We start from the raw sequence: 15,716 nt of genomic DNA on the forward strand, positions 1-15,716 counted from the left end.
AGCATGGATGGATGCATGGATGGATGGATGCATGGATGGATGGATGGATGCATGGATGCATGGATGGAGGGATGGATGGATGGATGGAAGCAGGTTTAGAAAATGGATGGATGGATTGATGGAAGCATGGATGGATGGATGCATGCATGCATGGATGGATGGATGGATGCATGGATGGATGCATGGATGGATGGATGGATGGATGGATGGATGGATGGATGGATGGATGGATGGATGGATGGAAGCACGGATGGATGGATGCATGCGTGCATGGATGGATGGATGGATGGATGCATGGATGGATGGATGGATGGATGGATGCATGGATGGATGGATGGATGGATGGATGGATGGATGGATGGAAGCACGGATGGATGGATGGAAGCATGCATGGATGGATGGATGGATGGATGCATGGATGGAAGCATGGATGGATGGATGCATGCATGCATGGATGGATGGATGGATGGATGGATGCATGGATGGATGGATGGATGCATGCATGGATGGATGGATGGATGGATGGATGGATGGATGGATGGATGGATGGATGGATGGATGGAAGCACGGATGGATGGATGCATGCATGCATGGATGGATGGATGGATGGATGGATGCATGGATGGATGGATGGATGGATGGATGCATGGATGGATGGATGGATGGATGGATGGATGGAAGCACGGATGGATGGATGGAAGCATGCATGGATGGATGGATGGATGGATGCATGGATGGAAGCACGGATGGATGGATGCATGCATGCATGGATGGATGGATGGATGGATGCATGGATGGATGGATGGATGGATGGATGGATGCATGGATGGATGGATGGATGGATGGATGGATGGATGGATGGATGGATGGATGGATGGATGGATGGATGGATGGATGGATGGAAGCACGGATGGATGGATGGAAGCATGCATGGATGGATGCATGGATGGAAGCATGGATGGATGGATGCATGGATGGAAGCATGGATGGATGGATGCATGGATGGATGGATGGATGGAAGCACGGATGGATGGATGGAAGCATGGATGGATGCATGGATGGATGGATGCATGGATGGATGGATGGATGCATGGATGCATGGATGGAGGGATGGATGGATGGATGGATGGAAGCATGGATGGATGGATGGATGGATGGATGGAAGCATGGATGGATGCATGCATGGATGGATGGATGGATGGATGCATGGATGGATGGATGGATGGATGGATGGATGGATGGATGGATGGATGCATGGATGGAAGCATGGATGGACGGATGCATGCATGGAGGGATGGATGGATGGATGGATGGATGGATGGATGGATGGATGCATGGATGGAAGCATGGATGGACGGATGCATGCATGGAAGCATGCATGGATGGATGCATGGATGGATGGATGGAAGCATGGATGGATGCATGGATGGATGGATGCATGGATGGATGGATGGATGCATGGATGCATGGATGGAGGGATGGATGGATGGATGGATGGAAGCATGGATGGATGGATGGATGGATGGATGGAAGCATGGATGGATGCATGCATGGATGGATGGATGGATGGATGCATGGATGGATGGATGGATGGATGGATGGATGGATGGATGGATGGATGCATGGATGGAAGCATGGATGGACGGATGCATGCATGGAGGGATGGATGGATGGATGGATGGATGGATGGATGGATGGAAGCATGGATGGATGGATGGATGGATGGATGGAAGCATGGATGGAAGCATGGATGGATGGATGGATGGATTGGTGCTGATTTTTTTTCTATTGCAGCAAATATTCAAATTGTTTTAAGTTTTAAAACTAAACAAACTTTCTTCACCAGAGCTCCTATTTGTGATCATGTTTAAAGCTCACAGAAGGTAAATGTTGTGTTTATTTTTTTCTGCTTTTTCTGGCCCAGAATGAATATTTCAGCATCTCTGTCTATTTCTGTACTTGGATGAGCCCCCAAAAAGGCTGTTAAGATGTTCTGTGCTTGACGTGTGGACAGCTGCACAGAACAGCGTCTGCCTCCACACTCAGACTTCCCAAAATGCCCCGCAACTCTGTAAAGAGTCATGTCCAAAGATGATTAAAGTTTCAAGAGAACCGAATCAAATCACAGCAGGAGTAACCTCAGAGGAAGAAAAGGACCCAGAAGACGCACAGATTGGCTCCTCGCCGCCGCCGTTTTTTGCGGGTATTAATCAACATCTCATTGTGACAGTGAAGCAGACGTCCACAAAACATTAACCACCGGCATTTCACACACGGGCAAACACAGCTTTGCTAATTAATGGTGCTGCTGATGAATACCTACCATTAATGGTCTGAACAGTGTGTTTGTCTGCGAGGAAGTGCCTCCCTGATTGGTTTTTAAAGACTTTCTAAAAATGGCGGCGCGCGTCGGCGCTGTCGGGGACGGTTAGGTGGATGGAAGACATCCTTGGCCCTTCATTTGCAGATGAGTGATAAGATGCGGAGCGTTGTTCACCGCCGCGCCGCCGGTCACCGATCGTTTTGTTTGTGATTGATCAGACTCATATTCTGCTTCTCTTTGCAGGAACGGCAGATATTTGCCCCCCCAGTAAAATCAGCTGTGTTGACAAAGCGCTCGGTGAGAAATCTTCATTTCTTTTCTCATTACAACAGACTCACCCAAAGGGAAATGGAAACACAATCAGTAAATATAAGGTTGTTTTTTTCCTGTTATACAAATACCTGGAGGGAGATTGGATTTTTCCAAATGACTTTTCCTCGCCGTGATTTAGTCGCTCTGCAGCCTGATGGCTGCGCTGCCTCCTCTTTTTGAACTGTTTGCCATAAACCTGTGCTTCGGCTCTGCGTATCTGCATACCCACCCAACCCCACCCACCCAATGCGACCTCGCCCGGCACATTTCCACCCTGAACCTCGGTTTCAAGCAGCCCCAATAATGTTGGAACAATTATCTTTTCTCTGCCAAAAAAAAGGCCAGAAATTAAATTTTCTTTTCTTTCTTCTCTGAGTTCCAGCTCTGTTGAAAACCAGACCGAAAGAGATCTGAGATATTTCTGACAAGAATGGGCCTCATTCATGAGGGTCAGACTCCTGATTCAAACCCCTGAATAGACTCACCTTCCATCAAAGTTATACATTAAAGTATAATTTCTACATTTATACTGAAATGGTGTTTTGTTCGCACAGAATACGCGCCGCCGTGCTCCTGCATACAAATAACCTTATTGTAAGACTTATAAAATACATAAATCATCACATTCTAATTACTGCCTTCAGTTCTTCCAGCTCTCACTTTGGCCTGAACCAAATGTGTTCAGAATTCTAAGCTAGTCCGAGTAGAGCCGCTCCCTCACGTTTAGCTCAGATTAAAAAAGATCCATCTGTTGGTATTCTGCAAACATTTGCAAAATCTTTCATCTGACTTTCAGCTCACCATTTATTCTCAGAGTAAACGTTGTTTGATGAAGATCCTAACGTCTGCAGGACAAAAGCTGTGTGGACTCAGTTTGAAAAAGTACCGGGTAGTCACGACAACCCAGGAAGAATCGCATAAATGGAAGCTGCTGCTTGAAGAAGAACAACAACATCATCGTACCATCCAGAGAAAAACACAGTCCCTGACATTTCACCAAGACATCTCTGCAGCTTCAGAGATCCATCGTCCACTCATGGAAGGAACCTGGAACAGAGAAGAACCTTTTCCAAAGGGAAAGACCAAAATGAGTCCAAGAGGACGAAGAGGACTCATCCTCAACATCATGAGGAGAAACCAGGGATCTGGTTCTGCAGGGGAACGACCCTCTAAGCCAAAAACTGTTGGGACTCACCTTCAAACCAGAGTCCAACTCGGATTAGGTCAAAGAAAGTTTCACTATGTCCCAGTAAAGTCTCAAACTTAAACAAGATGTTTAGTCTTGACGTTAATCAGATGGCCAAATGTGACGAAACCAAGGGGAAAAACGTATTTTCTACACATTGTACAAATTAATTCTTTAAAAATTAAACAATTTGATTTCCTGGAGACATGTTTTAAAATTCTGTCCCACAGTTGAAATGTTTCTGTGATGAACATCACAACCTATCAGAGGGGAAAGACTCAGAAAATTATTTTCATTCCTCTTTAAGTTCAGGAGACAATTATTTTCCGACCAGGATTCAGGCAGGTTTGTACGACGGAGTTTTAGATCACAAACAATTTTTTTTTTTAATTACAACTTTAAAGTCATAAGCTTACAAGAAGAAAAGTCATGAATTAAGAAAATAAAGTAGTAAATTTACGACTTTAAATATAGCAAATATATGAGAAAAAAACTCTTAAATTTATAAGATTTCAAGACGTCGATTTACGATAAAAAAAGTCATCAATTTATGACTTAAAATCACGTTTTTTTTTTCTTTTGGTGGCCCTAAAACTCCATCGTAGGTTTAGACAGCTTTTTTGAAAATGAAATTAAAAAACTTGATAATTCTCTGTCATTCTGTTTCGAGCAGGAAAGTCTGTTTAACCCTTGTGTTATCCTAGGCACTTTAACGTTGGGAGGTGGGTCATCTAGACCCACTAGACAGTGCTCTGAACCTTTTTTCTTCAATGATTTGTGATCTTCACTGGTGTCCATGGATTACATGAAATCTTTCCACCTTTATCCACCTTTGTCATGGTAGGGAGAACACGTCAATGGAAGGGGAGGGGTCATCTTGACCCCATAGGAGAGCACAAGGGCTAAAAGCTTCATCTAGGATTTCTAAATCTGTACATTTAAAATCTGTTGGATTCGTATTTTTGGCAAAGAATTGAAAGTTGTTTCCTCAACATTTTTGTTGGCAGAAAAGTCATCAAGTGTTCTGGCGGCACATTGGAGACAAACTAGAACGATGGTTTGATTTTCATTCAGAGGAAATGTTCACTTTTCTTTTTCCAGTCAGTAGATCTTTGTAATTATTTTTATATTTGTTATCATTGTCATAGAAAGGAGTGAAGAACTTTAACCATCCCTGCTGTGTGGTGTTCATTCCTCCTGAGAATTATCTCCTGAAAAAGCTTTGCAGTGAAACTGTTGTGTCCTCAGCTCAGCTGCAGAAGAACAGCGGGGATACCTGTCCATGCGAGACGCCCTGTAATCTCACCCGCTATGGAAAAGAGCTCTCCATGGTCAAAATCCCCAGCAAAGGCTCGGCTCGCTATCTCTCCAGGAAATACGACAAGTCGGAGGACTATATCAGGTAGGAAGCAGAAGCCAACTCCCTGATGAGCGTTGCTCTGCTGGAAAAGAAACATTAACAAAAATCTGCAGCCTGAGCCGACCTTAAATCCTGACTAAATCAATATTGTTCAATGCAAACAGTTATTTATGATCAGTGTGGGGAAAGCTGACAGCTTTTACCTCTCATGCACTTTTATCGGTCATAGAAAACATGTTTTTTTTTTTGTCTGTATTTGATTGTTTTGGCTAAATAATCCTCATTTGTTGGTTCACATCTGCTGCAGTTAAGTTTTGTTTTTATTTATTGCTTTGAGAGGAAAAAAGGAGGGTACTGGGTAAAAGGGGCAGAAATACAAAGTGTTCTTCTTCCCTTTTACTTTCACAAAAAAAGAAAAACAAGTTTGCATTCTGTATCATGTCAAAAAAATGATATAAATTTACAAACCAATGTTTGTAAATGTTTTTGAGAAACAAATTCACAAATAGAAAAAATGTATAAATACAAATGAAGAAAAAAAAATAAACCCCAGATGCACACACAAAATAAAATTAGATCTAAAACAGTGAAGTCCTTAAAAAGTAAAATGCAAAAATAATGTTTGAGGTAATTATTGGCTGCAATCAGCATTTCTTTGGGTTAAAATCTTATGTATGGGTTTTCTCTGGCTTCCTCCCACGGTCCTAAAACATTCTTCATAGGTCAGTCTGATAGGTGCGGCTGTGTGTGTGAATGTGTTTGTGTGTCGCTGTGATGGACCGGAGAACTGTCCAGGCTTGGGACACCTTCACCCTTTATTACAGGAGCCAGAAACCCCCTAAACAGGAAGAAGCAGGTTTAGAAAATGGATGGATGGATGGATGGATGGATGGATGGATGGATGGATGGATGGATGGATGGATGATGGATGGATGGATGATGGATGAAAAGATGGATGGATGGATGATGGATGGATGGATGGATGGATGGAAAGATGGATTGATGGAAAGATGGATGGATGGATGGATGGATTAAGAAATTCATTTTTTGGCTTAAGTGTCTGAGGTTTTTAGCACCTCTAAGATCTAAAAGTCTTGCCAGATCTTAGTAAAATTAACAAATAGAAAAATGTATAAATAAAAATGAAGAAAATAAATAAACCCCAGACGCACACAAAAAAATTAAATTAGATCTTAAACAGTAAAGTCTTTAAAAAGTAAAATACAAAAATCTTAGTAATAATTAATTGTTCACTTTTCTAAGTGACCTTGGTTTGACCTTCATTCACTTCACTCTTATGCACAGAAACCTGTTTGGCTTCAAGCCGTAAGTTCAAAAGCACCAAAACCTCCCAGGATGTCAGAATTTCTATGTGAAACATGGAGGAAAGGTTGATCAGAGGAAAATGTTCATGTTTTTGTGATTTCTGAATTTGTGGTAAATAAATAAACGCGTAGCTTTTAAAAACATCCAGTGAGGTGCAACAAAAATGCTGCAAGGATGTTCATGACAGACGGATTAAAGATACGTCTTTAAGATTTTAACTGTCTGTCTAAACTTGAGGAAGTGGCTGCTGTGTGTCGGGACAGTGAAGGCACAGCCTTTGACAGCGTTCAAAGCTTTTCCTCCCGACTATTCAGACGTGGAATGGAGGATTTGTTGGGGAGGGGGGCTTTCTGCTCCTGATTCAAAACAACTGAATGAAAAAAATAGTTAGAAATGCAATTTTGAGATGAAACGTTCTTTCTGTCCTCCATCATGAGAAAAAGGCCACAAGAACATGTTCAAAACACTAACAGTGTGATTTTCATGGGTGTGGGTCTGCAACCCCTGATAGTAATTGTGTTGTTTTTCTCAGATCCATCTGCTCTTTACTTTAGTTTTGCTAAATGCATGAATACGGTGACATGGACTGTCCATCTGAGATCTCCTTCAGTTTACATTTGAATGTTCAGGCTGGTGTTTGGACTGAATTTGATCATTACCAACATGGTTGGGGGGAACAAGCCCAAATCAACAAGCAAACAAAGCCTCACAGTATCTGAATTCAAACATTAGAGGGTTTGATCCATCCGGGGCGGCGTGGATCAGCTGTTAGGACCAAACCTTTTTACAGTTGTTTCCTGGTGTTTTGCTTTTCTCTAATACATCATTAAAAATGTTCTTGCGTGTCGATCAACCTTCCATGAATGTAACACAGCACACAACACAAACTCCAACCAGAAACGTTAGTCTCTGTCAACATTTTCTAATCCAGTCAGTCGTGAATATTTGGTTAAGTCGTTTGATCTTATTTTAGGCAAAATCTCAAATGGAAAAAGTTTTTCTTTTGTTTTTTATAACATTTTTAAGCATATTTTTACTAATCAAACGATGATCAGTCTTGTTTCAAGACAAAATAAGACAAACTGGAAAGTTTACTCGACTCTTAACAGCAAAACATGGCAGACTAAACATCCATTAAATTTACATTTTAAGACGAATTTATGTTTAAATCTGTAACTCTAGTCTTTAAGATGATCATGGTCTACACATAAGGATTGTTGGGCTGTTGAATTTCTTAAAATAGGATATTGGGGGGGGGGGGTAAAAAGGTACATATTTTAAAGATTTTAACTTTTTTTAACAATCCATGTTTATTTGAGGCATGTTGCCACTTATCAGAGCAATGTACTTAAAACTTCCTGGTTCATCTTTATCCTTAAAGGAAATCAAAACTTATCTGGAATAATCTTACCAAAACAACTTGGGGCAGTTTTTGTTTAGAAAAAACAGCTTTTATTCTCTAATTTTCATAACTTTTTCTTTTATTGCTGTGTTTCTGATAAATATTTGTTTTTCTCATTTGTTGTGTTATGTTGTAAAAGAATAACTCTTTAAAAAAAATGGTTAAAATCTGATTGGATATTTGTGTTTGTCGCTGAAAAAAACCTCTGCTCTCCAGCATCTGCTACCATGCGTTTCCATGACAACGCAGAGGTTTGTAGTGTTACAGCGTTCAGGAACAACAACAAAAACAGAGGAAAAAGGCGGTGAGGAAGAAATAAAAACAAGATCTTCCTGCCGGAAGCACCGACCTGTCGGTTGGACTCCGCATGACGACTTGCTTAAAGCTCCAGCCTCAAAGTTTGAATCTGACAGGTTTGTTTTTAAGCGTTAAAGCACAACAGCAGAGATTCAAAACGGTGAGACGGTGAGTGGATGATCTCTCGGTGGAAAAAAAAAAAAAAAAAAACTTTGAGAGCTAAGAACTCTGGAAGTTTTTGAACTCCTCGCCAAAGACAAAGCAGCACGCCTGCTCTCCGTCGTCTCTGGGAAGAAGTTCCACTGAGAAGCTCAGGGAGGAGCGCCGAAGCATCGGGTGGCAGGTTCCTGCTCCGAAGCTGAATCCCAAATGTTCAGGGTCCAAATAAACCACAAACTCTTATAATAACAATGCAGTTTTGGAAACGGATGCCTTTTTCCTTCAGATGGAGGAGTTTGTGTTTTCTGCACATTTTACTGCATAAACAGCAGGAAAAGACTTTGTTCGTACTTGTAGCCCATGGACTTCACCACCTCCTCATGAGGGCTTCAGATCAAGATGAGGAGCATCTCTGAACCTGTGGGACGCTGGGATTCGCGTGCTGGAACCTGTGAAATCGGCCCGGTGCAATCAGTTTTAGTTTTGCTTCATGATGCATGACTTCAACCCTGAATAGTGTTCTCTTCACTCGCTCTTTCAGAGATAACTTCCTGGTGTTAGACATCTTCTTTGAAGCTCTCAACTACGAAACCATCGAGCAGAAGAAGGCGTACGACGTTGCAGGTTTATTAGGTCCGATTTCCTCCTGTTTGTAGGATTTTTCAGGAGCAGGCTGCCTCTCCTCATGCACTGAAGTGGATGTTTTCCAGGTGACATCGGCGGACAGATGGGCTTGTTCATTGGCGCCAGCATCCTGACAGTCTTAGAAATACTGGATTACGTCTTTGAGGTACGGTGTGCTTGCAGACTCACACACCTTGAGCACTGAAAGCAGGAGATCCAGCAGCTTTGGTGTTAGCAGGAATGAACAGCCCCCGTCCCGCTGGATTCTCCCTGATGTTTGCTCGTGTTCTCACTCCAGAAAAAAGTTCCTCTCGGGCAGAATCCTGAGAAAATCTCTGCAAATAAACTGCAGTGCAGCTGTTAGTAAGTCACTGCACAAATGGATTTCCAGACAGAAGAACTTAATAAAGGTCTGCTCTCAGGGCCATGCTGCTAATGCTGATGATAAAATGAGCTCCTTCATCTGTTTGTCCTCTTGGGGAGGCACTCAGTGGGCTGCAACAGGTTAGAATATGTCATGCAGATGCACAGCCCGGCAGTGTTTGAATCCCACTGAAGGGATACGGCATCAAATCAACATGAAATCAAGAGGATTTAAGCATAAATTCCCTAATGAATTTAGCATCAATTCAGCGCAAAATCAGCAGGAATTTACTATAAAAAAATCAGCCAGAATCCAAAATGAAATTAGCATGAATTCAGCATGAATACAGCGCAAAAACAGCAGGAATTTACCATCAAATCAGGACAAAATTAGCAGGAAATCAGCAATAAGTCAGAATGAATTTAGCATAACATCCGCAGGATTTCATCCATTTATAAATTAAGACACAGATTTGTTATTTTGGCCGTTATTATTATTATGATAAATAAAGATGACTTTTTATTAAACAGAAATATAAAAAAGAGCCTTTTTTTTCAAAAATAAACCAGTTTTTTAACTTTTGACAAAAGTTCACACGACTTCCTTTCAAAATAAAAGTCACGCTGTGTCACATAGGATCATCTCACTGCAGCAAAAATAGTATAGAGAAATTTCAACATTGATTTAAAAATGCTTGTTTTACAAAAATGTGTTAGTTGTACTAAATCTGAGCTAATAAGTGACCTTGGCCAAATTTTTCCAACAAGAGGGGCAATAAAAATCATGGAATCGGACCAAAAATAGAAAATCTGCTATATAATCCAGTGTCCTTAATTCTGGTTGTGCTTGCTGGCCTCAAATTGATTTTCTGTGGTAAACGGCGCTCAGAAATCTGTCAAAAGGTTTTAGTATGACTGTCTTTCAACTGTTTGTGAATACGTTGAACAAAGTTTAGGTTAACTTACTACTTACTTATATTTTACCTTACAGTTACTTATTTAAAATGCCAGACTTTTATTTTTTTCTAAAACCAGAGAGCAATGTGGCTCCGGCGCCGAAGGTCTCAGACCTCTGCTAGAACGTCCTGAGAACCAGCCCATTCCTTTCTGTCTTCTGTAGGGGACATTTGTTGTTTGGATTTTGTCCTTTGACTCTTTTGAAGTTCTCTACGGAGACCCGTTGAGCTTAAATGGGGGCGTCCTGGCCTTTCCAATGAACCCTCACATCTTTGGGTGGGATAATGGGAGGTTTGGTTTTCCCCAGAGGTCATAAATGGCTGGTTCTCGAGAGCATGTGGACTGATCTTCTAACGGCATCTTTGCTCTTGTCTCTGTTGTCATCCCTTCAAACCTCTCTGCTGCCAAAACCAGGTGATCAGGCACCGACTGCAGCGTCTGCTGAGGCCGCAGAAGGAGGAGAAGAAGCAGCCGAAAAGCGCTGTCGCCACAGTGAGTCTAGAGGAAATGAAAGCAAAGGTAAATGCTGCAAACAGCCGCAGAGCAGCACACGAACATGTTTGCTCCGAAATGAGGACGTAACGTTGTTAGTCGGCCTCCAGCGCTGCGTGGGGCTCCATCTCCCTCCCAGCTCAGATTGATATTACGCCACGTAATTGGGAAGTTGGTTATTTCTGATCAACAGACTTCTTCTCCGTCATCTAAACATAGCCGTGCTGTAATTCTCTTATGCACTGTGAAAGTGTGGCAGATGGTGGGAGACTTGGCGCCGCAGTAGTAGACGCCAAAATGCAGGTTTTGGAAGTGGGAGGCGGGCCTCCTCCAGGGGGGGCTCCTAACAACTTCAGAGGTGAGGAAATATTACATTAGTCGAAGTACAAGTTACCGCAAGCAAATTGCTTAGAAAGGCTTAACTGGGAGTGATTTGATTAAAGCGATCTGGCTTCAAGGGGGTAGCTCAGTTTTGGGGGAATTTGACTGTTTTTTTCTTCTCATTTTCTTTACAGTGCGAGATCAAAAAAGCCTCAGGACAAATCTGTTTTTATTTTATTCTGTATGGCGTAATCTGGATTTAGAACAATAATGCTGGAATTGCTAAACGTCTAGAGGATCAAGCACCTCAGCATCTTTTTTCTGGGGATTAAGAGGAAAACACTGCTTAACAATAAAAGATAAAAATACAGCTAAATCAATTTACTGGAAAGCTCCTCACCTCCTGTGAGGAGCTTCCCTGGAAGTGGTGTTTATGATAAACTACACAAAAATGTTATTTATACGCTAACAAACTCCTTAAAGAGTCAGAAGAATTTTACTTTTAGGCTTAATAAATTCAGCAGATGAGGCTTTTAATAATTAATAGTTACTCACTTTGCTTTTTCGTTGCACTTAGACTCACGCCGTGTTTTTATTCACTTCATGACCAGATTCTTAATATGAAAAATCGCAGAAAATGGAATTTTTTTTCTACAATTATGGGTCAAAAATAGGGAAGCAGTTAAAATGAATTTTGTCCCTTTTGCCACACTGTACTTTACTTTACGTTACTGTAAAACCCAAAACAGTGTGTAGCTGTGTGCAGACACTATAACTCTACAACAAGCATTCATTTTTCCGCAGACGAGAACCTTGACTGCCACCTGAGGTGTGTTTTTCGGGGGGAATGTTTTCTTCTGCACATGCAGTGATTTCTATCCCAGAATGCTAACAACACGTTTATCTGTAGCAGGTTGTATTGCTTTGTCCTCTGCACACAGTTTTCTCAAATAGGAAAACAACCTTTAGGGGTTTCATTTGCTGCGAATGTTTTATTATTTCTAATTTCCTCTGAATTCTTTCTCTAATCAGTTGTTGCCGTTTGGCAGAAAGACGCAGCCCCGCTCAAATTTTCCTCGCCTCTTTTCATCAAAGTCCATCCTTGTACTTATCCAGATTTTATAAAAAAGCACTAAGACATGTTGAAACCTTTCTACTTCTGTTTTCTCAGATTTCTTCTGATCAGAATTTAATGAGTGTCACAAAAAATAAGCATTGAAGTTATTATTTGAAAGGACATTGTTTGTGTTTACTTTTTAACTTGTAGCTTTTTTATTCGTTTCCAGAGCTCTACTAGGGGGCAGCTACACTGAACAGAACATTGCACTTATGGCAGCAACCTACAGTTTGGTTTTTGTCATTGGTGGAAAGGAAGAAATACATTAAAGATCCTATATTCTGCTTGTCTTATGCTTTTCAGAGTAAACTATATCCATAAATATTTACCTTTGGAACACTAAAAAAGGATTTTTTTAATGAAATGTGAGTTATTTTCGCAGTTCATTTTCATACCTGGAAGTAAGACGACTCGATCTCTGAGGCTCCGCCTTTCTCTCCTTGTGGGTGCCGCCCATTTCATGACATCATCCCAGAGCCGGCCTCAGCAGCGTTTCTGCGTTTTGCCCACAAAGACAGACATCATCCGAACTTTTAAAAAGATGGTCGTGCATGTTGTGCATAGAAAAGGAAAGCGGTTAGCCGATCATCGCTAGCTCTATGGAGAAAGGGGGTGTGTGTGTGTTAGCCTGGGGGTGGAGACTCTTCCTGGAAGGGGCGGTTCCTCACATTATGACATCACAATGTTTTCATGGATTGGGAGGGGCTGGTGCTCAGAGAGCAGGGTTTTAGAGGAATAATCAGAGAAAAAGACACGGCACGTTTTGGTCTTTAAGGACCAAACTGCACTTTGTAAAGAAAATAACAGAGAGCCCACAAACATGTACATTCTTCTTTATCTAGGGATGTTTTTTGTACCTAATTAGTTTTAAGCTTCTTGTTGACATCATTTTTTGAAAATTAGAAATCTATACGTCTTTTTACATTTGAATGACTTGTTTTCCCTAACTATCAGGTTCAACGTTGAAATGTGTTGTTTTTGGAACAGAGCTTGAACTGGAAAACATTCAGACCTTTCCTGTTGGTCCTGAATCACAGCTTCAGACAAAGACGGCTACCGTTTCTGTTCCAATGTGCTGTTTTTCACACGGCTGGACCTGGTCTGACTTGAGGCTGCAGTCACGACCCATTTTTACTGAAACTTCCTCATGAAAGTTCCTTTGTGTTCCAGTGGAGACAGTGGAATTTGAAACGCTGCTGTGTGAGGGGACTCTGATTGGTTTCAAACTAAAAAAAACAAACATCGGCAGCAGTCACAAACCTATTTTACTCTGTTTTAGTTTACTCTCTACATCAAAGTGTTTTTTAAATGTGCTGTTTGTCAGTGCGACTCAAAAGCAAAGCAAAGAAATGTACATTTTCTTGCTCTTTTCTTCAGAAATGTTCAATGCAGGTATTGTGGACGAAAACATTCCTGTGTGGGTTTTTGTTTGTGACTGCACAAATTTCAGACTCGTGCCGTGTCAACTTCAGAAATCTCCTTCAGTCCGATCTGTTCTTTCAGCTTTTCTGGAAATGCACCAAAGCGCTGCTTTTTACACGGCAGACCTGTTCGGCTGCAGCTAATGGAAAAGGAGAGCGCGTCCTCCACATTCAGAGTGTGTTCACCTGGTAACCGACAGCCGCTGACAAAGACACGGAGGAGATGCACACGCAGTTGGCGTGACGGGCCCGGTCCACTTTGTATGGGAGAAATCAGGACATTGTGCTCCTGTGAAGACAGTCTCCACAACCATTGTGCTCAGCATGAATATGGAAATCTCTCAGTCAGAAAGTCAGCTTGAAGCTCCACAAACAAGACTCTAAAATGCTTCGTATAGTTGGTTTTTCTTTCCCTTTGTTACTGTAACATCAGTTCACTACAGTTCAATACACTTTTCTTAGAAATGCTGTTTTAATCCTTGTAGTCCACATCGTGAGGCGGCTGTGGTTGAGCGGCTGGATTAGCAGCTTGGTCAGAGGTTAAAATCCCCGACTCGATAAGTGTGGTAAAATATGTCAATTTCCCTCAATCGTAAGAAAAACTGTACAATGCTTTGAAAAAACACGTCTGCTGAAATGACCGAAAGAAAAAACGTAAATAGACGAAAAAGTGAATCTTTATGAAAGTTTCATTTTTTACCCAACTTCAACCTCTCAAGATGCAATCTGCAAGCAGTGTTGATCAATAGTCTGCTCAAATCTGTGTTTAATTATAATTGTAGAAATAACAACAGTCAGAAGACTTTAGCTCTCAGTGAAAAAGATTTTTGACCGGAGAAAGGTAGTTTGCCCCCTCTGGGTGGGTGGAGTGTCCCTGCCCCAGGTGGAGGACTTTAAAAACCTTGGGTAAGATCGGAGCGTGAGATCGACAGGCGGGTTGGAGCGGCGTCTGCAGTCACTGTACTGGTCCGTTAAAGAGAGAGCTGAGCCAGAAACGAGAGACGAAGGTCTGGGTATCTTTGCTTAGACTGCTGCCCCTGCGGCCCCCGGATAGTCGGAAGAAGATGGATTGGTGGAACAGATTTCACTGTAAGACTCATGGTTCTGATGGTAAACATCTGTATTTTTAAAATCTAAAAACAAAAAGGTTTTTTGGGGGGGTTCCAAAACAGTTAACTAATAAGTTAAACGAAGCACCATGACTGCAGCAGCAGAGTCAGTCTGTTAGTGGGGTTCAGAAGGTTCATCTGGAGTTCATGCCGTTTTTGTGCGTGGGTGGGTGAACACGAGAGTTTTGAACGCAGAAAACGTTTCACTGGAAGTGCTTGCTTGATCACGTGTTGCCGAGACGTGAACGTAGCACAAATCCCAACTGCCCTTACAGGTGGATAGCGGCTGTCTGCAGGTAAAAAACGGTAGAACTGGGCACACAGGTGTTCATGTTCACACGGTTCGTGCTGTGCGTGAAAGACAATTCACAGTGAACAAACTAGACACAGGCGTGTCATAAAGACTTTCCATTTTTTCAACCCCCTAAAATCCCACGGCCTGTACAAGGAGCTGGTATTGCTGTTCATGTGCGCTCCCTGGTGCAGCCCGACTGTTAGAAATGCCTAAATTAGCCTATCAGAGCGTAGTGCGTGTGGACGTCTTTCAGGCACTTACGAATCCCGTGCACAACCTGTACGTGCAGCATTTTTTGGGTCAGTAATGATCCGGTACTCACACCTTACTAAGGTCTAGAGTGCGGCGTACGGACGCCAAACGACAGCATCACCTGTTTGTCGTAAATATGTGTAACTTCCGTTATCCTCACCAACTTCATGATACACCTACCACAGGCACAACAATGGTATGTTCCGTTTTCATGATGCGCCTTAAGGTGGCAGTACGAGCCTCTAGTGAACTGAGGGACACAGTCCACTGAAGATGCAGCCGCTCCCCTCTACGACCTTTTACAGACCTGGACAACCCAAAAACCAGCAGAACCGTACGGGTGAAGATTTCCTCAGCAAATGTAACCATCTTTTAGTGCAGAGAAATGTTTAGGTGTAAA

General features: G+C 42.0%; 1 protein-coding gene across 2 annotated transcripts in view; it reads left to right on the forward strand.

Moving 5' to 3' along the window:
• asic4a (acid-sensing (proton-gated) ion channel family member 4a) overlaps positions 1 to 15,716 on the forward strand; it is a 121,847-nt gene that overhangs the window by 100,166 nt on the left and 5,965 nt on the right. For both annotated transcript variants that reach the window (XM_023950706.2, XM_078939218.1), the window contains 5 exons: positions 2,567 to 2,620; positions 5,070 to 5,223; positions 8,907 to 8,998; positions 9,076 to 9,155; positions 10,724 to 10,828. In XM_023950706.2, the coding sequence (XP_023806474.1) occupies positions 2,567 to 2,620; positions 5,070 to 5,223; positions 8,907 to 8,998; positions 9,076 to 9,155; positions 10,724 to 10,828 (485 nt within the window). The remainder of the gene's footprint in view (positions 1 to 2,566; positions 2,621 to 5,069; positions 5,224 to 8,906; positions 8,999 to 9,075; positions 9,156 to 10,723; positions 10,829 to 15,716) is intronic.

This window comes from Oryzias latipes, chromosome 21, assembly GCF_053564925.1.
Source record: "Oryzias latipes strain Hd-rR chromosome 21, Olatipes_Hd-rR_3.1".
Taxonomy (NCBI): domain Eukaryota; kingdom Metazoa; phylum Chordata; class Actinopteri; order Beloniformes; family Adrianichthyidae; genus Oryzias; species Oryzias latipes.